Here is a 25,667-nt window from a genome sequence, read left to right as displayed (position 1 = left end):
CACCGAACCACGCCGGAGTTCGCTGTGTTGTACTGAGGGTCGATGGCTATCTGAATTTTGTTCTGTTCTTTTGTAACTGGATTCTGTATAAAATAAAGCACTTTGTATGTTCCTTTGTAACCTGTGTTTGGTGTGTTTCCTTTTTGGTTACCCTGCCTCATATTATTTCCTTGTTTTCACAGTACACCACAGGTGCTTTGCTCTCTAATGGCAACACTATTTGAAAACCACGCCCCACTTGTAATCTCAGTTTGTCTGGATAAAGACATCTTCCTGGTAGCTTCTAATCTGCCTCCACTATCCATGCTATGGTATGTGTAGCGTTCTCCTTCCTTCCAGTTGGTCTCCTCTGTCCATGTGTGAGCACTGTTGCATTCTGTGAGGCAGCTAATGTGAGATCTCTCTCTATTCTGGGTTGCATGTACCTTTTACATATGGCCCTGCATTAATACTACAGGCTGCATACCTTCCTGGATTCTATTGATATAACGTCTCCTGTATCTATGCTAGAACAGAAGTAACCTCTTCCTAGACTGCTTAATAAGTAGCATTTTAAGTCTAACATTATCAGCCTGATTAGTGTAAACACTCGTATTTGTAATGCTGTGAGGCAGCATATCAGCCTATGGGTTGGGATGGTGACAGGGGGGCGGGGTAGATTTTCTTGATCACTTAATTCCTTTGGTTTGGTGGAGGGGAGCCCCAAAGATGTCCGTGCCCAGGGCCCCAAAAGTGCTTAAGATGGCCCTGTCCCTCTGTGCCTCAGTACACGAGCCGGGTGGGTGAATGAGGTAACACTGCAAAGCGACGAGGTGCCTCGATGGTAACCCGAAGCGTGGCGGCTGCAGCGTGTTGGCTCGCGCAAGGGAAGACGCGTGCCAGGGCTGCGAGCGAGCGTGTGCACGGGCCTGTGCTGCTGGGAGGGGCCGCCATGCCGCCCCCTCGCTCTGTTCTGCACACTGCTGCTGCACGCCTGCCTGCCTGCTTGCCTCCCTCCCAGCCCTGGAGCGCCTGGCTCCGGACTGCGGGCTCCGCCGCCTCTGCAGCCCAGCCCATCCCTCCCTCGCCACTGCTGGACCAGCAGCTGCCGGGGACAGGCTGCTGGCTCAGCTGGATGTTGCTCGCGAGGTCCATGCGGCTGCTGCGGTGATAGTTCTGCTGGGAGGCCGGCGCCGGAACTCCTCGGACTGGGGCCATTGCTGGATTCACGGAGCAGCAGCTCGACCCGCTGAGCTGCCTCTCCCGCTTCAGGATGCCACCCGCCAGGGTCCTCTTCCTAGGTAAGGGCACCCACCCCACTCACGCGAACTCTGCTGGGCCAGGGACCAAACGGGGCCTCTGTGTGAGCTGATGAGCGCGTGATTAAAAGTACAATCGCAGCCCATTGGGGCGCAGTGAAAGCGCTCCCTGGACCCGGACCCGGCCTCATTCTGCGAATAGAATTACACGGGGTTTCCAGGGGCCTCTCAAGCGCCCGGTGCATTGAGTTAATAGGACCGCTGGGTACTATGTCACCCGAGGCTTTATGGGCCCCATAAGAGCCCCCCCCCCACCTCCCCTCCATTTATTGTCAGTCTGTAATTGGGGTAGTGTTGCTATTTTAGCCGGACTGTGTACTACTGTGTCTTAATTGGCCCTCTGCGAGTTTCTGGCGGAGAGAACCCCACTTACTCAATCAAGCACCTTGCAGTTGCGTGCTTCTTGCTGGCACGCTCTTCTCTTTGTTTATTTCTTCATTAAATGTATATAGGGCTCTTGAGTCGCAGGTATCTGAGCGCTTATGTGTAGGATTACATGTTATAAGCCAGAGAAGACAACACGAATACGTACAGGCAGTTACTTGCAGTGCATATGGTCAATTAGGCAACATATATGATGTGTTAACCTGGTGTTAAATGCTAGCCTTTTGTTAAGCTAACCACAATATGCCAACGCCGAGTATTTGTTAAGTTTAGTTTGTGAAGCCGAAAGCAGCGCCAGAAAGTTGTCAGAGGCCGTCGGTAGGCGCTATAGAAAGCGTATGTCACACATCTCTCCCCGCGCCCTCCCAGGCCCCTTATATGGACCTGAACCGCCTGTGTTGTTTGTGCGTTGGAAACTTGATGGGGGGTGGGGGGGGGGGAATACGATGTCACAAAGGAGGACTTCAAGTGCCGGGGAGACGCGGGGGTGTGGGGGTGGGGGGGTTGCACATACGAGGAATTGAGAGGATGTGGAAACCTTGCGATATTTTAACACAGTGCGTGCAGGATAGAGGCAGGACTCTGTGCGGGTGGGTCCCAGGCGCGGGCCTCGGCTTCTTCCAGGCGAGGAGGGAGCTCGGGAGATTGGAACCAGATGTGCGGGGGAGGGGGGTGCACAGGGGGAGGGGCGGAGAAAGAAAAGAATGAGGGACCTACAAAGTAGGAGGTTTGAGCAGAAGGATATGCTGTCGGCGGGAGAAAGAGGGGGCAGGACATATTAGGAAAGAGAAGAAGGGGGAGAATAAATAGAGGGGGGAGCAAGTGAGGTGGGGAGACAGCAGGAAGAGAGGGGGGTGAGGGAGAGGACGAAGTGGATGGGTAGAGGTAGAGAGAAAGGGGGCAGAGGGCAAGTGTTGTGGGAAGGGAAGAAAGGACGGCACGGGCAGGCCAGGGAGGAGAGGAAAAGAGGGGAGCGCGAGAAGGAAGAAGAAAAGCAGAGGGGCGGGGGGAGAGTGAAAGAGCTGCGACCCCCGCCTCGCTTGCAGGACCATTGCACCCCGGTACTTTGCATAAACCATGTTCAAGTCATTCTGTCGGGTGGGGGGGGGTAGGGCTAGGGGGGGGGGGCGAGGAAATAGGAAAGCCTGGAAGGCCTGTGTTCTGTGCTCTTAAACTTCCACTGAGGTGAATAAGCACTCATGCTCCCTGGAGTGAGGGAGCGTTCTGCAACCCCCGATGCACTCCCATTAATCACTGGGCCCTGGGGGTCTCTCTGCCTCCCGCTGTCTGCAGAACACCGCCGCACACACACACACGCTGCCCCCACAAACGGCCCGACGGCGTTCCTTATATATGGACTGGACGAGAGGCCACGCGCTGCACCCCCCCCCCCCCTAGTCCCCCCCGCCGCAGTGATGCTCCGTGAGGGGGGGGGGTCTCTAACGGGGCCTCGGCGACTTGCGGGGAGACTCTCTGTGAGACCTGGGCGTGTCTCGGTGTGCTCTGCCGGGTAGCCCCTGTGCCGGATGAGAGGGGTCTCCTTCTAGGATGGAGCCCCTCAACGACCCTGGCCCTCTGCAGGGTGAGGGCTCCTCTCTCTCTCTGTAATGAGAGGCGCCCTCTTTATGAAGAGGGGAGTCCCTCTGGGGGGTGATGGGGTTCCACTGTCTGATGAGAGTAGCCCTCTTTTTAATAAGGAGTGTTTTGCTGTGTGATGAGAGGTGGTCCAGGGTGTCATAAGGGGAGTTCCTCGGCGTGATGAGGCAAGCCCTTTTGTGAGATAAGCTAGTGTGGCGAAGAGTGGCCTTCTGAGTGATAGGCCCCTCTGCGTGATGAAGAGTGCCCTCAACCCTGCTGGAGGCCCGTTCTTGGGCGGGCAAGGAGGCCCTCACAGCCCAGGCAGTTTGGGACTCCAGCCCAGCTCCAAACCTTTAAAACAGTGCCCCCCATGCGCCCCTGTCAAGGCCTCTGTTGGTGAAGCAGCGCCAAAAAACCTTGCAAGCCATTGCTAACAGCCCGTGGCACCATGTAATGAGGGGGTGCTCTCCCTCAAACACTTTGCCCCGATTGCCATACTGCTGCTAGTTGGTTTTATATAGTGCTTCTTACACTGCTTCATGGCACTGGTCTTAATACACATTATTACCCAGAAAGATAAACTGACAGTGCCCTCCCTGTTCTTAAACCTACTACCTCCAATGTGAACAAAGAGGTCAGCAGCAAGCACCCAACACAATGAGCTATCTGTCCCGCAGGTCGATGACGCGTGACCCGTCCTCTCTTTATGCTGGTTCATGAAGGGGCTGTAGAAAGCTAGTGCCACGGTCATATAGTCAGGAGGAGGTACGATTCCATTCGTGTGTCTCGGCTGGGGCCCCCCTTGGCTTGAGTGGGAAGGTGAGGGGGTCGGGGGTTGCTGGGGAGGGGGTAGGGGGGCAGACGACCACACATTGGGCAGCAGTCCTGCACCATGATGAAAGCAGTCCTGCTCAGGGTTTTAAATGGAAAAATGGAAGTGCAGGTACTCGCCAATGCAGGGTTTAAATGGCCTGTGCCTCGGTACACAGTAAAGTCCAACATTTGCTCTTGTGCGCCCTGACATTCTCCCGGCAGCCATGAAGCTCTCTGTGTCTCTCTTTATATGTGTGTCTCGGTCTTTGTGTCTCTTTATCTGTCTCTCCCCGCTTAACCCTACCCCAACATATGTTCACCCTCTTTCTCTCTAAGTCCACTTGTTCTGGTCTTGGGCCTTGGGGCCCTGACACACTGAAACATTACAATAAGCGATTCCAACCAGCATCTCAGTGCAATGGTGTACTTTGAAGTCATTCGCTTGACATTTGATTCTCTCTGCTTAATGCAGTCACCTATGAAAGACGCCCATCAATCACAGACTGAATTTGCCCTGTTTTGGTACACATATTGTCATGTTGGCAGGCTTTTAATGGAAAGGAGGGTCAGAAAGACAACTTAAACCATTGAGTAAACCTGATCTATGGCTATAGAGGGTGCTTAAAGGGAAAAGTAACTGATAAACAGTCACAATCCCCACTAAAACCTGCGGAGGGACACAGGGGGGCTGTATACATGGAATCTTTAGTATTTAGGGACTTTTCTTTCCCTTACAACTTTCCATTTTTGAACAAAAGGCACAGTGAGAGTAAATGATTTTCCCAGGATCACACACTTCGCTTAATTAGTACAGCTAGGATTTGATCTCAGTCTGCGATGTACGTTCTTGGCTGTATATCTTCCGTCTGTATGTGTTCAGGTTTGGGTTTAAAAAGATTACATATTTTAATAGCAATGCATTTAAAAGTAGACAAATTGCATAAACACTAACTTAGATTAAACAAATCGTTTAAAAAACATGTGGAGCAAAAATAGGACCATAGCCTTAGTTTACCCGTCCTGACCAGAGGGGACCCGAAAAGCGACAAAGGGGTGCACGTTTGTAAAGCTATTTTTACACTATCGTGTTCACAGTTAAAGGAAATGCAACACTATGTAACGTCTCCTGCAATGTTATGATCCCCTCCCATTTATTGTCCCCCACGCCCCACCTCCTTCACACCTCTTAATGCCCCTCCTTCCTTTGGCTTCAGGCCCCCCTGTGCCGGGGCTGTCGACCTCTCATGGCCCAGATTGTAATGCTTTGTTGGCACAGAGCGACGGTCGGGCAGAGCAGCTGCCATCTCTGCACTTTGAGAAAGAGTGAGGGGCGGTGTCAATGAGTACCGCTACTCCCCTCCCTGCCCTCAAGATGGCCAAACATGAGAAGTGCTGCAGGGACTATTGCAGCACTGGTCCTGGAGTCCTTCATGCTTCGGGACCACTGGGGGGAGGGGGCGTCCAGCCTGTTTAATGGCCGGTCTACCCTAAGACCATCTGTGGGACGAGCGGGCGCCTCCATGTAATTAGCGGGACCCTCAGAGCGTGATGCTGGGAGCCCCGCAGCGTGATGGGCGGGGATCACTCTGTGTGATGACTGTAGTCCCTCGCTCGATGCACTAAGGTGTGATGAACAGAATCCTGTGCTGGGACGAGGAGCCCCCGTGTGTGATGAAGGCTGGCCTCTGGCTCATGAGGCTTCCCCTTTTTGTGTGATGGCGCCCTCATTGTACTGATGTGAGGCCTATTTGCTCTGCGGATAGCCTCACTTCGTGATGGGATAGCACCTCTGCGTGATAAGGGTGTACCTCTGTATAATGAGGTGTCCCTCTGTGTGATGATGGTGTGACTCTGTTTGATAAGGGAGCACCCTCTTTGTGAGGACGGTAGTCCATCTGTGTGATGGGTGAGCTCTTCTGTTTGAGGAGGGTGTCGCTCTGTGTGATAGGCGAGTGCCTCTGTGTGATAGGTGAGTCCCTCAGTAATTGTAATTGTTTATTTGTAAAGCGCTTATACACAAGTGAAGCACTTCAAAACGCACTTGTGTGATGGGAGACCCCTTTATGTCATGGGAGCTTCTCTGTGTCATCAGGGTGTGCCCTCTCTCCAATGCGGGGAACCCCTCTGCATAACAGGGAGCCCCTCTGTCAGAGGAGGCGCTCTCCTCTGCCTGATTTATTTATGTATTACTGTTTATGTATGTGTGTATAAGGCACCGAAAGCCCGCAGGCATCAGAGTGCACGGTGGTCTCCCTTTTGATTAGGTGACTCATAAAAGTCTGATAGGATTTCCACCCAAACACCACAGCACAGGCCATGTCCTCCCCCTGCAGCCCCAGATCAGCGAATATACACAGAGAAAAACTGAGGACAATATGTGCTTCCTTCATAGCTTTCCAGCAAGTGGTAGATTCTGTCTGACGCAGAATGCAACCCATGCACAACCCAATGAGCTGCCAGGCCGTAATGCAACCCATGCACAACCCAATGAGCTGCCAGGCCACAATGCAACCCATGCACAACCCAATGAGCTGCCAGGCCATACTGCAGCCCATGCACAACCCAATGTGCTGCCAGGCCGTAAAGCAACCCATGCAAAACCCAATGAGCTGCCAGGCCGTAATGCAAACCATGCACAACCCAAATGAGCTGCCAGGCCATACTGCAAATCATGCACAACCCAATGAGCTGCCAGGCCATACTGCAGCCCATGCACAACCCAATGAGCTGCCAGGCCGTAAAGCAACCCATGCACAACCCAATGAGCTGCCAAGCCGTAATGCAGCCCATGCACAACCCAATGAGCTGCCAACCCATACTGCAGCCCATGCACAACCCAATGAGCTGCCAACCCATACTGCAGCCCATGCACCACCCAATGAGCTGCCAGGCCGTAAAGCAACCCATGCACAACCCAATGAGCTGCCAGGCCGTAATGCAAACCATGCACAACCCAATGAGCTGCCAGGCCATACTGCAAATCATGCACAACCCAATGAGCTGTCAGGCCGTAATGCAGCCCATGCACAACCCAATGAGCTGCCAACCCATACTGCAGCCCATGCACAACCCAATGAGCTGCCAACCCATACTTCAGCCCATGCACCACCCAATGAGCTGCCAGGCCGTAATGTAAACCATGCACAACCCAATGAGCTGCCAGGCCGTAATACAAACCATGCACAACCCAATGAGCTGCCAATCCATACTGCAGCCCATGCACAACCCAGTGAGCTGCCAGGCCGTAAAGCAACCCATGCACAACCCAATGAGCTGCCAGGCCGTAATGCAACCCATGCACAACACAATGAGCTGCCAGGCCATACTGCAAATCATGCACAACCCAATGAGCTGCCAGGCCATACTGCAGCCCATGCACAACCCAATGAGCTGCCAGGCCGTAAAGCAACCCATGCACAACCCAATGAGCTACCAGGCCGTAATGCAGCCCATGCACAACCCAATGAGCTTGCAAGCCATACTACAGCCAATGCACAACCCAATGAGCTGCCAGGGGACGATGAAGCACGTGCAGACAGGGTCATTCAAAGGGCAACAAGCAGTGAGATCAGGGCGCAACCCCAGCCCAACCAACTCTGTACATTGCTGGCGGATCCGAGGCCGAGTTGCTCACACATAAAATGTTTTCTTTATGCAGACGACCTGTTCATACTGTCACCCACCAAGGAAGGACTCCAAAAATATTGTAAGCATCTGGAAGAATAGCGCAAGCCCTGAGCTCTGGAGGCGAACCCCAAAAGGCCCACATTCTGAATACAAGAAAAGCAACAGCAACAAATACGAACTCCTCCCTGTCCCAGAAGTTCACACGTGACAGGCTGCGCCCGCCTCGGCCTCTAATAAGCGGAAGCCATGATAACAATGCAAGGAGCACCTGGGTGCAAGAAGCACGATCACGCCTCAAGTCACCAGAAAAAATAAAGCGCCTTGGCAGCAGCTTCAGCCCTCTCCCGCTTTACAGGAGTGAGGAGTCTGCAGAATGGGACTAATCTTGCGCAGAAACCCTGCACCCCCAGATCTGCAAACAGGGCCTCAGTGTGCACAGAAACTGCTCAAGCCATGGGTGCAGAGCAGGACTGGGGAGAGCGCCCCCTGCTGCTCAACCTGCAAAAGCCATATCATGAGCACTAAGCCAAACTCCCGCCACTACCAGGCACTGCAAGACCAACAGCAACACCCTCAAAACAATCCCTCCGTCACTATATGACAGAACGGTGCCCCACAGATTGGCATTTTACGAAAGCAAGCACGGTACTAAGAACAGGCACAAAAGCGATATGCAATGTACTAGAGGGTGGACTGGGACGACACAAAATGCTAGAGGCACACCCTTAAATGTACAGATGACCTCATGCTTACAGGCACACCCTCACTAAATACAGAGACTGCATCTCTCATCTGTGTGAATTAGGACAGCGTCTCTCACTCGTGTGAATGAGGACAGCATCTCTCACTCGTGTGAATTAGGACGGCATCTCTCACCGGTGTGAATTAGGACTGCATCTCTCACTGGTGTGTATTAGGACAGCATATCTCACCTGTGTGAATTAGGACAGCATCTCTCACTGGTGTGTATTAGGACAGCATCTCTCACCTGTGTGAATTAGGAAGGCATCTCTCACCGGTGTGAATTAGGACAGCATCTCTTACCAGTGTGAATTAGGACTGCATCTCTCACCTGTGTGATTAGGACTGCATCTCTCACCGGTGTGAATTAGGACGGCATCTCTCACCTGTGTGAATTAGGACGGCATCTCTCATCCGTGTGAATTAGGACAGGATCTCTCACCGGTGTGTATTAGAACAGATTCTCTCACCGGTGTGAATTAGGACAGCAACCCTCACTGGTGTAAATTAGAATGGCATCTCTCACCGGTGTGAATTAGGACTGCATCTCTCAATTGTGTGAATTAGGACTGCATCTCTCACCAGTGTGAATTAGGACGGCATCTCTCACTGGTGTGAATTAGGACAGCATCTCTCACCTGTGTGAATTAGGACTGCATCTCTCACTGGTGTGTATTAGGGCAGCATCTCGCACCTGTGTGAATTAGGACGGCATCTCTCACTGGTTTGAATTAGGACTGCATCTCTCACTCGTGTGTATTAGGACAGCATCTCTCGTCTGTGTGAATTAGGACAGCATCTCTCCCCGGTGTGAATTAGGACTGCATCTCTTACCAGTGTGAATTAGCTCTGCATCTCTCACCTGTGTGAATTAGGACTGCATCTCTCACCGGTGTGAATTAGGACTGCATCTCTCACCGGTGTGAATTAGAACAGCATCTCTCACCTCTGTGAATTAGGACGGCATCTCTCATCAGTGTGAATTAGGACAGGATCTCTCACCGGTGTGATTTAGAACAGCATGAGAATTAGGACAGCAGTTCTCACCTGTGTGAATTAGGACAGCATCTCTCACCATTGTGAATTAGGAAGGCATCTCTCACCTTTGTGAGATAGAACAGCATCTCTCACTGGTGTGAATTAGGACAGCATCTCACACCGGTGTGAATTAGGACAGCATCTCTCACCAGTGTAAATTACATAGCATCTTTCACCTGTGTGAGTTAGAACTGCATCTCTCACCGTTGGGAATTAGGACAGCATCTCTCACCGGTGTGAATTAGGACAGCATCTCTCACCTGTGTGAATTAGGACAGCATCTCTCACCCGTGTGAATAAGGACAGCATGTCTCACCTGTGTGAGTTAGAACAGCATCTCTCACCGGTGTGTATTAGGACAGCATCTCTCACCTGTGTGAATTAGGACGGCATCTCTCGCCGGTGTGAATTAGGACAGCATCTATCACTTGTGTGAATTAGGACAGAATCTCTCACCTGTGTGAATTAGATCAGCATCTCTCACCGGTGTGTGAATTAGGACGGCATCTCTCACTGGTGTGAATTAGGACAGAATCTCTCACCTGTGTGAATTAGGGTGGCATCTCCCACCTGTGTGAATTAGGACTGCATCTCTCACGGGCGTGAATTAGGACAGCATCTCTCACCAGTGTGAATTAGGACAGCATCTCTCACCTGTGTGAATTAGATCAGCATCTCTCATCGGTGTGAATTAGGACAGCATCTCTCACCGGTGTGTATTAGGACAGATTCTCTTACCTGTGTGAATTAGGACTGCATCTCTCACTGGTGTGAATTAGGACGGCATCTCTCACCTGTGTGAGTTAGAACAGCATCTCTCACAGGTGTGTGTTAGGACAGAATCACTCACCAGTGTGAATTAGGACAACATCTCTCACCTGTGTGAATTAGATCAGCATCTCTCACTGGTGTGAATTAGATGGCATCTCTCATCGGAGTGAATTAGGACAGCATCTCTCACCGGTGTGTATTAGGACAGATTCACTCAACTGTGTGAATTACGACTGCATCTCTCACTGGTGTGAATTAGGACGGCATCTCTCACCTGTGTGAATTAGGACTGCATCTCTCACCGGTGTGAATTAGAACAGCATGAGAATTAGGACAGCATCTCTCACCGGTGTGAATTAAGACGCATCTCTCACCGGTGTGAATTAGGACGGCATCTCTCACCTGTGTGAATTAGGACTGCATCTATCACCTGTGTGAATTGGGACTGCATCTCTCCCCGGTTTGAATTAAGACAGCATCTCTCCCCGGTGTGAATTAGGACGGCATCTCTCACCTGTGTGAATTAGGGCGGCATCTCTCACCGATGTGAATTAGGACGGCATCTCTCATCGGTGTGAATTAGGACAGGATCTCTCACCGGTGTGTATTAGAACAGATTCTCACACCTGTGTGAATTAGGACTGCATCGCTCACCGGTGTGAATTAGAACAGCATGAGAATTAGGACAGCATCTCTCACCGGTGTGAATTAGAACGGCATCTCTGACCGGTGTAAATTAGGACCGCATCTCTCAACGGTGTGAATTAAGACAGCATCTCTCACCTGTGTGAGTTAGAACAGCATCTCTCACCGGTGTGAATTAGGACGGAATCTCTTATCGGTGTGAATTAGGACAGCATCTCTCACCGGTGTGTATTAGGACAGAATCTCTCACCTGTGTGAATTAGGACTGCATTTCTCACCGGTGTGAATAAGGATGGCATCTCTCACCTGTGTGAATTAGGATTGCATCTCTCACCTGTGTGAATTAGGACGGCATCTCTCATTGGTGTGAATTAAGACAGCATCTCTCACCTGTGTGAGTTAGAACAGCATCTCTCACCGGTGTGAATTAGAGCAGCATCGCTCATTGGTCTGTATTAGGACAGAATTTCTTACCTGTGTGAATTAGAACTGCATATCTCACTGGTGTGAAATAGAACAGCATGAGAATTAGATCATCTTCTCTCACCAGTGTGAATTAGGACAGCATCTCTCACCTGTGTGAGTTAGAATAGCATCTCTCACAGGTGTGAATTAGGACGGCATCAGCATCTCTCACCGGGGTGAATTAGAACAGCATCTCTCACCGGTGTGTATTAGGACAGAATCTCTCAACTGTGTGAATTAGGACTCCATCTCTCATCGGTGTGAATTAGGACGGCATCTCTCACCTGTGTGAATTAGACAGAATCTCTCACCAGTGTGAATTAAGACAGCATCTCTCACCTGTGTGAGTAAGAACAGCATCTCTCACCAGTGGGAATTAGGACAGCATCTCTCACCGGTGTGAATTAGGACGGCATCTCTCACCGGTGTGAATTAGGACAGCATCTCTCACCGGTGTGTATTAGGACAGAATCTCTCACCTGTGTGAATTAGTACTGCATCTCTCACCGGTGTGAATTAAGGCAGCATCGCTCAGAGGTGTGAATTAGGATGGCATTTCTCACCTGTGTGAATTAGGACAGCATCTCTCACCATTGTGAATTAGGAAGGCATCTCTCACCTTTGTGAGATAGAACAGCATCTCTCACTGGTGTGAATTAGGACAGCATCTCTCACCAGTGTGAATTAGGACAGCATCTCTCACCAGTGTAAATTACACAGCATCTCTCACCTATGTGAGTTAGAACAGCATCTCTCACCGGTGGGAATTAGGGCAGCATCTCTCACCGGTGTGAATTAGGACAGCATCTCTCACCGGTGTGAATTAGGACAGCATCTCTCACCCGTGTGAATAAGGACAGCATCTCTCATCTGTGTGAGTTAGAACAGCATCACTCACTGACGTGAATTAGGACAGCATCTCTCATCTGTGTGTATTAGGACAGCATATCTCATCTGTGTGAATTAGGACAGCATCTCTCACCAGTGTGAATAAGGACAGCATCTCTCACCTGTGTGAGTTATAACAGCATCTCTCACCGGTGTGTATTAGGACAGCATCTCTCACCTGTGTGAATTAGGACGGCATCTCTCACCGGTGTGAATTAGGACAGCATCTATCACTTGTGTGAATTAGGACAGCATCTCTCACCTGTGTGAATTAGATCAGCATCTCTCACCGGTGTGTGAATTAGGACGGCATCTCTCACTGGTGTGAATTAGGACAGAATAACTCACCTGTGTGAATTAGGGCGGCATCTCCCACCTGTGTGAATTAGGACTGCATCTCTCACCGGCGTGAATTAGGACAGCATCTCTCACAAGTGTGAATTAGGACTGCATCTCTCACTGGTGTGAATTAGGACGGCATCTCTCACCTGTGTGAGTTAGAACAGCATCTCTCACAGGTGTGTGTTGGACAGAATCACTCACCAGTGTGAATTAGGACAGCATCTCTCACCTGTGTGAATTAGATCAGCATCTCTCACCGGTGTGAATTAGGACAGCATCTCTCACCGATGTGTATTAGGACAGAATCTCACACCTGTGTGAATTGGGACTGCATCTCTCCCCGGTTTGAATTAAGACAGCATCTCTCCCCGGTGTGAATTAGGACGGCATCTCTCACCTGTGTGAATTAGGGCGGCATCTCTCACCGATGTGAATTAGGACGGCATCTCTCATCGGTGTGAATTAGGACAGGATCTCTCACCGGTGTGTATTAGAACAGATTCTCACACCTGTGTGAATTAGGACTGCATCGCTCACCGGTGTGAATTAGAACAGCATGAGAATTAGGACAGCATCTCTCACCGGTGTGAATTAGAACGGCATCTCTGACCGGTGTAAATTAGGACCGCATCTCTCAACGGTGTGAATTAAGACAGCATCTCTCACCTGTGTGAGTTAGAACAGCATCTCTCACCGGTGTAAATTAGGACGGAATCTCTTATCGGTGTGAATTAGGACAGCATCTCTCACCGGTGTGTATTAGGACAGAATCTCTCACCTGTGTGAATTAGGACTGCATTTCTCACCGGTGTGAATAAGGATGGCATCTCTCACCTGTGTGAATTAGGATTGCATCTCTCACCTGTGTGAATTAGGACGGCATCTCTCATCGGTGTGAATTAAGACAGCATCTCTCACCTGTGTGAGTTAGAACTGCATCTCTCACCGGTGTGAATTAGAGCAGCATCGCTCATTGGTCTGCATTAGGACAGAATTTCTTACCTGTGTGAATTAGAACTGCATATCTCACTGGTGTGAAATAGAACAGCATGAGAATTAGATCATCTTCTCTCACCAGTGTGAATTAGGACAGCATCTCTCACCTGTGTGAGTTAGAATAGCATCTCTCACAGGTGTGAATTAGGACGGCATCAGCATCTCTCACCGGGGTGAATTAGAACAGCATCTCTCACCGGTGTGTATTAGGACAGAATCTCTCAACTGTGTGAATTAGGACTCCATCTCTCATCGGTGTGAATTAGGACGGCATCTCTCACCTGTGTGAATTAGACAGAATCTCTCACCAGTGTGAATTAAGACAGCATCTCTCACCTGTGTGAGTAAGAACAGCATCTCTCACCAGTGGGAATTAGGACAGCATCTCTCACCGGTGTGAATTAGGACGGCATCTCTCACCGGTGTGAATTAGGACAGCATCTCTCACCGGTGTGTATTAGGACAGAATCTCTCACCTGTGTGAATTAGTACTGCACCTCTCACCGGTGTGAATTAAGGCAGCATCGCTCAGAGGTGTGAATTAGGATGGCATTTCTCACCTGTGTGAATTAGGACAGCATCTCTCACCATTGTGAATTAGGAAGGCATCTCTCACCTTTGTGAGATAGAACAGCATCTCTCACTGGTGTGAATTAGGACAGCATCTCTCACCAGTGTGAATTAGGACAGCATCTCTCACCAGTGTAAATTACACAGCATCTCTCACCTGTGTGAGTTAGAACAGCATCTCTCACCGGTGGGAATTAGGGCAGCATCTCTCACCGGTGTGAATTAGGACAGCATCTCTCACCGGTGTGAATTAGGACAGCATCTCTCACCCGTGTGAATAAGGACAGCATCTCTCATCTGTGTGAGTTAGAACAGCATCACTCACTGACGTGAATTAGGACAGCATCTCTCATCTGTGTGTATTAGGACAGCATATCTCATCTGTGTGAATTAGGACAGCATCTCTCACCAGTGTGAATAAGGACAGCATCTCTCACCTGTATGAGTTATAACAGCATCTCTCAACGGTGTGTATTAGGACAGCATCTCTCACCTGTGTGAATTAGGACGGCATCTCTCACCGGTGTGAATTAGGACAGCATCTATCACTTGTGTGAATTAGGACAGCATCTCTCACCTGTGTGAATTAGATCAGCATCTCTCACCGGTGTGTGAATTAGGACGGCATCTCTCACTGGTGTGAATTAGGACAGAATAACTCACCTGTGTGAATTAGGGCGGCATCTCCCACCTGTGTGAATTAGGACTGCATCTCTCACCGGCGTGAATTAGGACAGCATCTCTCACCAGTGTGAATTAGGACTGCATCTCTCACTGGTGTGAATTAGGACGGCATCTCTCACCTGTGTGAGTTAGAACAGCATCTCTCACAGGTGTGTGTTGGACAGAATCACTCACAAGTGTGAATTAAGACAGCATCTCTCATCTGTGTGAATTAGATCAGCATCTCTCACCGGTGTGAATTAGGACAGCATCTCTCACCGGTGTGTATAAGGACAGATTCACTCAACTGTGTGAATTACGACTGCATCTCTCACTCGTGTGAATTAGGACGGCATCTCTGACCGGTGTGAATTAAGACAGCATCTCTCATCGGTGTGTATTAGGACAGAATCTCTCACCTGTGTGAATTAGGACTGCATTTCTCACCGGTGTGAATTATAAGAGCATGAGAATTAGGACAGCATCGCTCACCGGTGTGAATTAAGACGCATCTCTCACCGGTGTGAATTAGGACTGCATTTCTCACCAGTGTGAATTATAAGAGCATGAGAATTAGGACAGCATCGCTCACCGGTGTGAATTAAGACGCATCTCTCACCGGTGTGAATTAGGACGGCATCTCTCACCTGTGTGAATTAGGACTGCATCTCTCACCTGTGTGAATTAGGACTGCATCTCTCCCCGGTTTGAATTAAGACAGCATCTCTCCCCGGTGTGAATTAGGACGGCATCTCTCAACGGTGTGAATTAGGACAGCATCTCTCACCTGTGTGAATTAGGGCGGCATCTCTCACCTGTGTGAATTAGGACTGCATCTCTCACTGATGTGAATTAGGACGGCATCTCTCATCGGTGTGAATTAGGACAGGATCTCTCACCGGTGTGAATTAGGACAGCATCTCTCACCGGTGTGAATTAGAACGGAATCTCTTATCGGTGTGAATTAGGACATCATCTCTCACCTGTGTGAGTTAGAACAGCATCTCTCACCGGTGTGAATTAGGACGGAATCTCTTATCGGTGTGAATTAGGACATCATCTCTCAACTGTGTGAATTAGGACTGCATCTCTCACCGGTGTGAATAAGGATGGCATCTCTCACCTGTGTGAATTAGGACTGCATCTCTCACCTTGTGAATTAGGACGGCATCTCTCATCGGTGTGAATTAAGACAGCATCTCTCACCTGTGTGAGTTAGAACAGCATCTCTCACCGGTGTGAATTAGAACAGCATCGCTCATTGGTCTGTATTAGGACAGCATCTCTCACCCGTGTGAATAAGGACAGCATCTCTCATCTGTGTGAGTTAGAACAGCATCACTCACTGACGTGAATTAGGACAGCATCTCTCATCTGTGTGTATTAGGACAGCATATCTCATCTGTGTGAATTAGGACAGCATCTCTCACCAGTGTGAATAAGGACAGCATCTCTCACCTGTGTGAGTTATAACAGCATCTCTCAACGGAGTGTATTAGGACAGCATCTCTCACCTGTGTGAATTAGGACGGCATCTCTCACCGGTGTGAATTAGGACAGCATCTATCACTTGTGTGAATTAGGACAGCATCTCTCACCTGTGTGAATTAGATCAGCATCTCTCACCGGTGTGTGAATTAGGACGGCATCTCTCACTGGTGTGAATTAGGACAGAATAACTCACCTGTGTGAATTAGGGCGGCATCTCCCACCTGTGTGAATTAGGACTGCATCTCTCACCGGCGTGAATTAGGACAGCATCTCTCACCAGTGTGAATTAGGACTGCATCTCTCACTGGTGTGAATTAGGACGGCATCTCTCACCTGTGTGAGTTAGAACAGCATCTCTCACAGGTGTGTGTTGGACAGAATCACTCACAAGTGTGAATTAAGACAGCATCTCTCATCTGTGTGAATTAGATCAGCATCTCTCACCGGTGTGAATTAGGACAGCATCTCTCACCGGTGTGTATAAGGACAGATTCACTCAACTGTGTGAATTACGACTGCATCTCTCACTCGTGTGAATTAGGACGGCATCTCTGACCGGTGTGAATTAAGACAGCATCTCTCATCGGTGTGTATTAGGACAGAATCTCTCACCTGTGTGAATTAGGACTGCATTTCTCACCGGTGTGAATTATAAGAGCATGAGAATTAGGACAGCATCGCTCACCGGTGTGAATTAAGACGCATCTCTCACCGGTGTGAATTAGGACTGCATTTCTCACCAGTGTGAATTATAAGAGCATGAGAATTAGGACAGCATCGCTCACCGGTGTGAATTAAGACGCATCTCTCACCGGTGTGAATTAGGACGGCATCTCTCACCTGTGTGAATTAGGACTGCATCTCTCACCTGTGTGAATTAGGACTGCATCTCTCCCCGGTTTGAATTAAGACAGCATCTCTCCCCGGTGTGAATTAGGACGGCATCTCTCAACGGTGTGAATTAGGACAGCATCTCTCACCTGTGTGAATTAGGGCGGCATCTCTCACCTGTGTGAATTAGGACTGCATCTCTCACTGATGTGAATTAGGACGGCATCTCTCATCGGTGTGAATTAGGACAGGATCTCTCACCGGTGTGAATTAGAACAGCATGAGAATTAGGACAGCATCTCTCACCGGTGTGAATTAGAACGGAATCTCTTATCGGTGTGAATTAGGACATCATCTCTCACCTGTGTGAGTTAGAACAGCATCTCTCACCGGTGTGAATTAGGACGGAATCTCTTATCGGTGTGAATTAGGACATCATCTCTCAACTGTGTGAATTAGGACTGCATCTCTCACCGGTGTGAATAAGGATGGCATCTCTCACCTGTGTGAATTAGGACTGCATCTCTCACCTTGTGAATTAGGACGGCATCTCTCATCGGTGTGAATTAAGACAGCATCTCTCACCTGTGTGAGTTAGAACAGCATCTCTCACCGGTGTGAATTAGAACAGCATCGCTCATTGGTCTGTATTAGGACAGAATCTCTTACCTGTGTGAATTAGAACTGCATATCTCACTGGTGTGAAATAGAACAGCATGAGAATTAGATCATCTTCTCTCACCAGTGTGAATTAGGACAGCATCTCTCACCTGTGTGAGTTAGAACAGCATCTCTCACAGGTGTGAATTAGGACGGCTTCAGCATCTCTCACCGGTGTGAATTAGAACAGCATCTCTCACCGGTGTGTATTAGGACAGAATCTCTCAACTGTGTGAATTAGGACTGCATCTCTCACCCGTGTGAGTTAGAACAGCATCTCTCACAGGTGTGAATTAGGACGGCTTCAGCATCTCTCACTGGTGTGAATTAAAACAGCACCTCTCACCGGTGTGAATTAGGACGGCATCTCTCACCTGTGTGAATTAGACAGAATCTCTCACCAGTGTGAATTAGGACTGCATCTCTCACCTGTGTGAGTAAAAACAGCATCTCTCACCAGTGGGAATTAGGACAGCATCTCTCACCGGTGTGAATTAGGACGGCATCTCTCACCGGTGTGAATTAGGACAGCATCTCTCACCGGTGTGTATTAGGACAGAATCTCTCACCTGTGTGAATTAGTACTGCATCTCTCACCGGTGTGAATTAGGAAGGCATCTCTCACCTTTGTGTGATAGAACAGCATCTCTCACTGGAGTGAATTAGGACAGCATCTCTCACCGGTGTGAATTAGGACAGCATCTCTCACCAGTGTAAATTACACAGCATCTCTCACCTGTGTGAGTTAGAACAGCATCTCTCACCGGTGGGAATTAGGACAGCATCTCTCACCAGTGTGAATTAGGACAGCATCTCTCATCTGTGTCAATTAGGACAGCATCTCTCACCCGTGTAAATAAGGACAGCATCTCTCACCTGTGTGAGTTAGAACAGCATCTCTCACCGATGTGAATTAGTACAGCATCTCTCACCTGTGTGAATTAGGACAGCATATCTCATCTGTGTGAATTAGGACAGCATCTCTCACCAGTGTGAATTAGAACAGCATGAGAATTAGTCAGCATCTCTCACTGTTGTGAATTAGGACGGCATCTCTCACCTGTGTGAATTAGGACTGCATCTCTCCCCGGTGTGAATTAAGACAGCATCTCTCACCGGTGTGAATTAGATGGCATCTCCCATCGGTGTGAATTAGGACAGCATTTCTCACCTGTGTGAATTAGGGCGGCATCTCCCACCTGTTTGAATTAGGACTGCATCTCTCACCGGTGTGAATTAGGACAGCATTTCTCACCTGTGTGAATTAGGACAGCATCTCTCACCCGTGTGAATTAGATGGCATCTCCCATCGGTGTGAATTAGGACAGCATTTCTCACCTGTGTGAATTAGGACAGCATCTCTCACCCGTGTGAATTAGGACAGCATCTCTCACCGGTGTGAATTAGGACGGCATCTCTCACCTGTGTGAGTTAAAACAGCATCTCTCACAGGTGTGTATTAGGACAGAATCTCTTACCTGTGTGAATTAGGACTGCAGTTCTCACTGGTGTTAAATAGAACAGCATGAGAATTAGGACAGCATCTCTCACCGGCGTGAATTAGGACAGCATTTCTCAACTGTGTGAGTTAGAACAGCATCTCTCACCGGTGTGAATTAGGACAGCAACTCTCACTGGTGTGAATTAGGACGGCATCTCTCATCGGTGTGAATTAGGACGGCATCTCTCATCGGTGTGAATTAGAACAGCATGAGAATTAGGACAGCATCTCTCACCGGTGTGAATTAGGACGGCATCTACCACTGGTGTAAATTAGGAGGGCATCTCTCACCTGTGTGAATTAGGACGGCACCTCTCATCGGTGTGAATTAGGACAGCATCTTTCACTGGTGTGTATTAGCACAGAATCTCTCACCTGTGTGAATTAGGACTGCATCTTTCACCGGTGTGAATTAGAACAGCATGAGAATTAGGACAGCATCTCTCACCGGTGTGAATTAGGACGGCATCTCTCACCGGTGTGAATTAGAACAGCATTAGAATTAGGACAGCATCTCTCACCGGTGTGAATTAGGACGGCATCTACCACTGGTGTAAATTAGGATGGCATCTCTCACCTGTGTGAATTAGGACGGCATCTCTCATCGGTGTGAATTAAGACAGCATCTCTCACCTGTGTGAGTTAGAACAGCATCTCTCACCGGTTTGAATTAGGACGGCATCTCTCACCTGTGTGAGTTATAACAGCATCTCTCACCGGTGTGTATTAGGACAGCATCTCTCACCTGTGTGAATTAGGACGGCATCTCTCACCGGTGTGAATTAGGACAGCATCTATCACTTGTGTGAATTAGGACAGCATCTCTCACCTGTGTGAATTAGATCAGCATCTCTCACCGGTGTGTGAATTAGGACGGCATCTCTCACTGGTGTGAATTAGGACAGAATAACTCACCTGTGTGAATTAGGGCGGCATCTCCCACCTGTGTGAATTAGGACTGCATCTCTCACCGGCGTGAATTAGGACAGCATCTCTCACCAGTGTGAATTAGGACTGCATCTCTCACTGGTGTGAATTAGGACGGCATCTCTCACCTGTGTGAGTTAGAACAGCATCTCTCACAGGTGTGTGTTGGACAGAATCACTCACCAGTGTGAATTAGGACAGCATCTCTCACCTGTGTGAATTAGATCAGCATCTCTCACCGGTGTGAATTAGGACAGCATCTCTCACCGGTGTGTATAGATTCACTCAACTGTGTGAATTACGACTGCATCTCTCACTCGTGTGAATTAGGACGGCATCTCTGACCGGTGTGAATTAAGACAGCATCTCTCATCGGTGTGTATTAGGACAGAATCTCTCACCTGTGTGAATTAGGACTGCATTTCTCACCGGTGTGAATTATAAGAGCATGAGAATTAGGACAGCATCGCTCACCGGTGTGAATTAAGACGCATCTCTCACCGGTGTGAATTAGGACTGCATTTCTCACCGGTGTGAATTATAAGAGCATGAGAATTAGGACAGCATCGCTCACCGGTGTGAATTAAGACGCATCTCTCACCGGTGTGAATTAGGACGGCATCTCTCACCTGTGTGAATTAGGACTGCATCTCTCACCTGTGTGAATTAGGACTGCATCTCTCCCCGGTTTGAATTAAGACAGCATCTCTCCCCGGTGTGAATTAGGACGGCATCTCTCAACGGTGTGAATTAGGACAGCATCTCTCACCTGTGTGAATTAGGGCGGCATCTCTCACCTGTGTGAATTAGGACTGCATCTCTCACCGATGTGAATTAGGACGGCATCTCTCATCGGTGTGAATTAGGACAGGATCTCTCACCGGTGTGAATTAGAACAGCATGAGAATTAGGACAGCATCTCTCACCGGTGTGAATTAGAACGGCATCTCTGACCGGTGTGAATTAAGACAGCATCTCTCACCTGTGTGAGTTAGAACAGCATCTCTCACCGGTGTGAATTAGGACGGAATCTCTTATCGGTGTGAATTAGGACATCATCTCTCAACTGTGTGAATTAGGACTGCATCTCTCACCGGTGTGAATAAGGATGGCATCTCTCACCTGTGTGAATTAGGACTGCATCTCTCACCTGTGTGAATTAGGACGGCATCTCTCATCGGTGTGAATTAAGACAGCATCTCTCACCTGTGTGAGTTAGAACAGCATCTCTCACCGGTGTGAATTAGAACAGCATCGCTCATTGGTCTGTATTAGGACAGAATCTCTGACCTGTGTGAATTAGAACTGCATATCTCACTGGTGTGAAATAGAACAGCATGAGAATTAGATCATCTTCTCTCACCAGTGTGAATTAGGACAGCATCTCTCACCTGTGTGAGTTAGAACAGCATCTCTCACAGGTGTGAATTAGGACGGCTTCAGCATCTCTCACCGGTGTGAATTAGAACAGCATCTCTCACCGGTGTGTATTAGGACAGAATCTCTCAACTGTGTGAATTAGGACTGCATCTCTCACCCGTGTGAGTTAGAACAGCATCTCTCACAGGTGTGAATTAGGACGGCTTCCGCATCTCTCACCGGTGTGAATTAAAACAGCACCTCTCACCGGTGTGAATTAGGACGGCATCTCTCACCTGTGTGAATTAGACAGAATCTCTCACCAGTGTGAATTAGGACTGCATCTCTCACCTGTGTGAGTAAAAACAGCATCTCTCACCAGTGGGAATTAGGACAGCATCTCTCACCGGTGTGAATTAGGACGGCATCTCTCACCGGTGTGAATTAGGACAGCATCTCTCACCGGTGTGTATTAGGACAGAATCTCTCACCTGTGTGAATTAGTACTGCATCTCTCACCGGTGTGAATTAGGAAGGCATCTCTCACCTTTGTGTGATAGAACAGCATCTCTCACTGGAGTGAATTAGGACAGCATCTCTCACCGGTGTGAATTAGGACAGCATCTCTCACCAGTGTAAATTACACAGCATCTCTCACCTGTGTGAGTTAGAACAGCATCTCTCACCGGTGGAAATTAGGACAGCATCTCTCACCAGTGTGAATTAGGACAGCATCTCTCATCTGTGTCAATTAGGACAGCATCTCTCACCCGTGTGAATAAGGACAGCATCTCTCACCTGTGTGAGTTAGAACAGCATCTCTCACCGATGTGAATTAGTACAGCATCTCTCACCTGTGTGAATTAGGACAGCATATCTCATCTGTGTGAATTAGGACAGCATCTCTCACCAGTGTGAATTAGAACAGCATGAGAATTAGTCAGCATCTCTCACTGTTGTGAATTAGGACGGCATCTCTCACCTGTGTGAATTAGGACTGCATCTCTCCCCGGTGTGAATTAAGACAGCATCTCTCACCGGTGTGAATTAGGATGGCATCTCTCACTGGTGTGAATTAGGACATAATCTCTCACCTGTGTGAATTAGGGCGGCATCTCCCACCTGTTTGAATTAGGACTGCATCTCTCACCGGTGTGAATTAGGACAGCATTTCTCACCTGTGTGAATTAGGACAGCATCTCTCACCCGTGTGAATTAGATGGCATCTCCCATCGGTGTGAATTAGGACAGCATTTCTCACCTGTGTGAATTAGGACAGCATCTCTCACCCGTGTGAATTAGGACAGCATCTCTCACCGGTGTGAATTAGGACGGCATCTCTCACCTGTGTGAGTTAAAACAGCATCTCTCACAGGTGTGTATTAGGACAGAATCTCTTACCTGTGTGAATTAGGACTGCAGTTCTCACTGGTGTGAAATAGAACAGCATGAGAATTAGAACAGCATCTCTCACCGGCGTGAATTAGGACAGCATTTCTCAACTGTGTGAGTTAGAACAGCATCTCTCACCCGTGTGAATTAGGATGGCATTAGCATCTCTCACCGGTGTGAATTAGGACAGCATCTCTCACTGGTGTGAATTAGGACGGCATCTCTCATCGGTGTGAATTAGGACGGCATCTCTCATCGGTGTGAATTAGAACAGCATGAGAATTAGGACAGCATCTCTCACCGGTGTGAATTAGGACGGCATCTACCACTGGTGTAAATTAGGAGGGCATCTCTCACCTGTGTGAATTAGGACGGCACCTCTCATCGGTGTGAATTAGGACAGCATCTTTCACTGGTGTGTATTAGCACAGAATCTCTCACCTGTGTGAATTAGGACTGCATGAGAATTAGGACAGCATCTCTCACCGGTGTGAATTAGGACGGCATCTCTCACCGGTGTGAATTAGAACAGCATGAGAATTAGGACAGCATCTCTCACCGGTGTGAATTAGGACGGCATCTACCACTGGTGTAAATTAGGATGGCATCTCTCACCTGTGTGAATTAGGACGGCATCTCTCATCGGTGTGAATTAAGACAGCATCTCTCACCTGTGTGAGTTAGAACAGCATCTCTCACCGGTTTGAATTAGGACGGCATCTATCACCTGTGTGAGTTAGAACAGCATCTCTCACTGGTGTGTATTAGGACAGAATCTCTTACCTGTGTGAATTAGGACTGCATCTCTCACTGGTGTGAAATAGAACAGCATGAGAATTAGGACAGCATCTCTCACCGGTGTGAAATAGGACAGCATCTCTCACCTGTGTGAGTTAGAACAGCATCTCTCACCGGTGTGAATTAGGACAGCATCTCTCACTGGTGTGTATTAGCACAGAATCTCTCACCTGTGTGAATTAGGACTGCATCTTTCACCGGTGTGAATTAATACAACATCTCTCACCGGTGTGAATTAGGACGGCATCTCTCACCTGTGTGAATTAGACAGCGTCTCTCACCAGTGTGAATTAGGACAGCATCTCTCACCTGTGTAACAACAGCATCTCTAACTGGTGGGACGTAGGACAGCATCTCTCACCAGTGTGAATTAGGACAGCATATCTCACCTGTGTGAATTAGGACAGCATCTCTCACCTGTGTGAATTAGGACAGCATCTCTCACCCGTGTGAATTAGGACAGCATCTCTCACCTGTGTGAGTTAGAACAGCATCTCTCACCACTGTGAATTAGGACAGCATATCTCACCTGTGTGAATTAGGACAGCATCTCTCACCTGTGTGAATTAGGACAGCATCTCTCACCCGTGTGAATAAGGACAGCATCTCTCACCTGTGTGAATTAGGACAGCATCTCTCACCCGTGTGAATAAGGACAGCATCTCTCACCTGTGTGAATAAGGACAGCATCTCTCACCTGTGTGAGTTAGGACAGCATCTCTCACCCGTGTGAATAAGGACAGCATCTCTCACCGATGTGAATTAGGACAGCATCTCTCACCTGTGTGAATTAGGACAGCATCTCTCACCAGTGTGAATTAGGACAGCATCTCTCACCGGTGTGAATCAGGACAGGTAGAACACGAGCCTAAAAACAACTTTTAAGACACTATGTCCCCACATTTTGGGAGAACAGGGAGGTCTTTGCAAGTAAACCTGGACAAGAAGGACTTCATCCTCGAAGAAACGCCAGAACGATCAGAGAACAGTAAAATGTGTCTGTGCCACCAGAGAAGACAAGGCTGACAAATAAATATGGGCTCCAGAAAAACAGGAAGGCCAACATGACTGCCACAGAATAGAATGTGCCATTTATATGTCCCATGTTTTTACTTTGGCCAATATTTTGTCCCACCAATACAGTATGTTGTATTGCATTGCATTGAGTCCCTCCGTGTAATGAGGGGGGGGCTCTGTGTAATGAGGGGGGCCACTCTGTGGGATGAGGGGGGCCGCTCTGTGTAATGAGGGGGGGCGCTCTGTGGGATGAGGGGAGTCCCTCCGTGTGATGACGAGAGCCGCTCTGTGTAATGAGGGGGGTCTCTGTGTGGTGAGAGGGGTCCGCCTGTGTAGTGAGGGAGCCACACAGTGGGGTGAAGGTTGTCGGTCTGTGTGAAGAGGGGAGTCCTTCTGTGTGATGAGGAGGTAATGTGGGGGGTCCCTCTGTGTGATTAGTGGAGCCACTCTGTGGTGAGGTGGGTCTCTCTGTGTAATTGGGTGAGGGGCTTTCTGTGTGATGAGGGGCGCCACTATGTGGTGAGAGGGGTCTATGTATGTAATAAGGGTGTGTGTCTGTTGAATGAGGGGGGTCCATCTGCATGATAAGGAGAGCCGCTCTGTGTAATGAGGGGGGTCTCTATATGGTGAGGGGGTCTCTCTTTGTGATGAGGGGAGCCACTCTGTGGGGAGGGGGGTTAGTCTCTGTGAAGAGGGGAGTCTCTCTGTGTAATGAGGGGGGTATCCCTGTCTAATGAGGGGAGTCCCTCTGTATGTTGAGCAGTGCCGCTGTGTGTAATGCGGGGGTCTCTCTGTGGGATGAGGGGAGTCTCTCTGTGTGAAGAGTGGAGTCCCTCTGGGGTTCAGTGGGCTCTCTATGTGGGATGAGGGGA

The 25,667-nt window shown here is 49.0% G+C and overlaps 1 protein-coding gene across 1 annotated transcript in view; it reads left to right on the top strand.

Annotated features, from left to right (window-relative positions):
• The first annotated feature begins 769 nt into the window (after window positions 1–769).
• CLMP (CXADR like membrane protein) overlaps window positions 770–25,667 on the top strand; it is a 456,485-nt gene continuing 431,587 nt past the window's right edge. The window contains exon 1 of the mRNA XM_069614088.1: window positions 770–1,280. Within this exon, the coding sequence (XP_069470189.1) occupies window positions 1,253–1,280 (28 nt within the window). The 5' untranslated portion in view covers window positions 770–1,252. The remainder of the gene's footprint in view (window positions 1,281–25,667) is intronic.

Source organism: Ambystoma mexicanum, chromosome 9, assembly GCF_040938575.1.
Source record: "Ambystoma mexicanum isolate Mex_15411 chromosome 9, UKY_AmexF1_1, whole genome shotgun sequence".
In the NCBI taxonomy this organism is placed as follows: domain Eukaryota; kingdom Metazoa; phylum Chordata; class Amphibia; order Caudata; family Ambystomatidae; genus Ambystoma; species Ambystoma mexicanum.
Note: the sequence above shows the minus strand (reverse complement) of the source record. Positions and strands in the feature narration are given on the sequence as shown.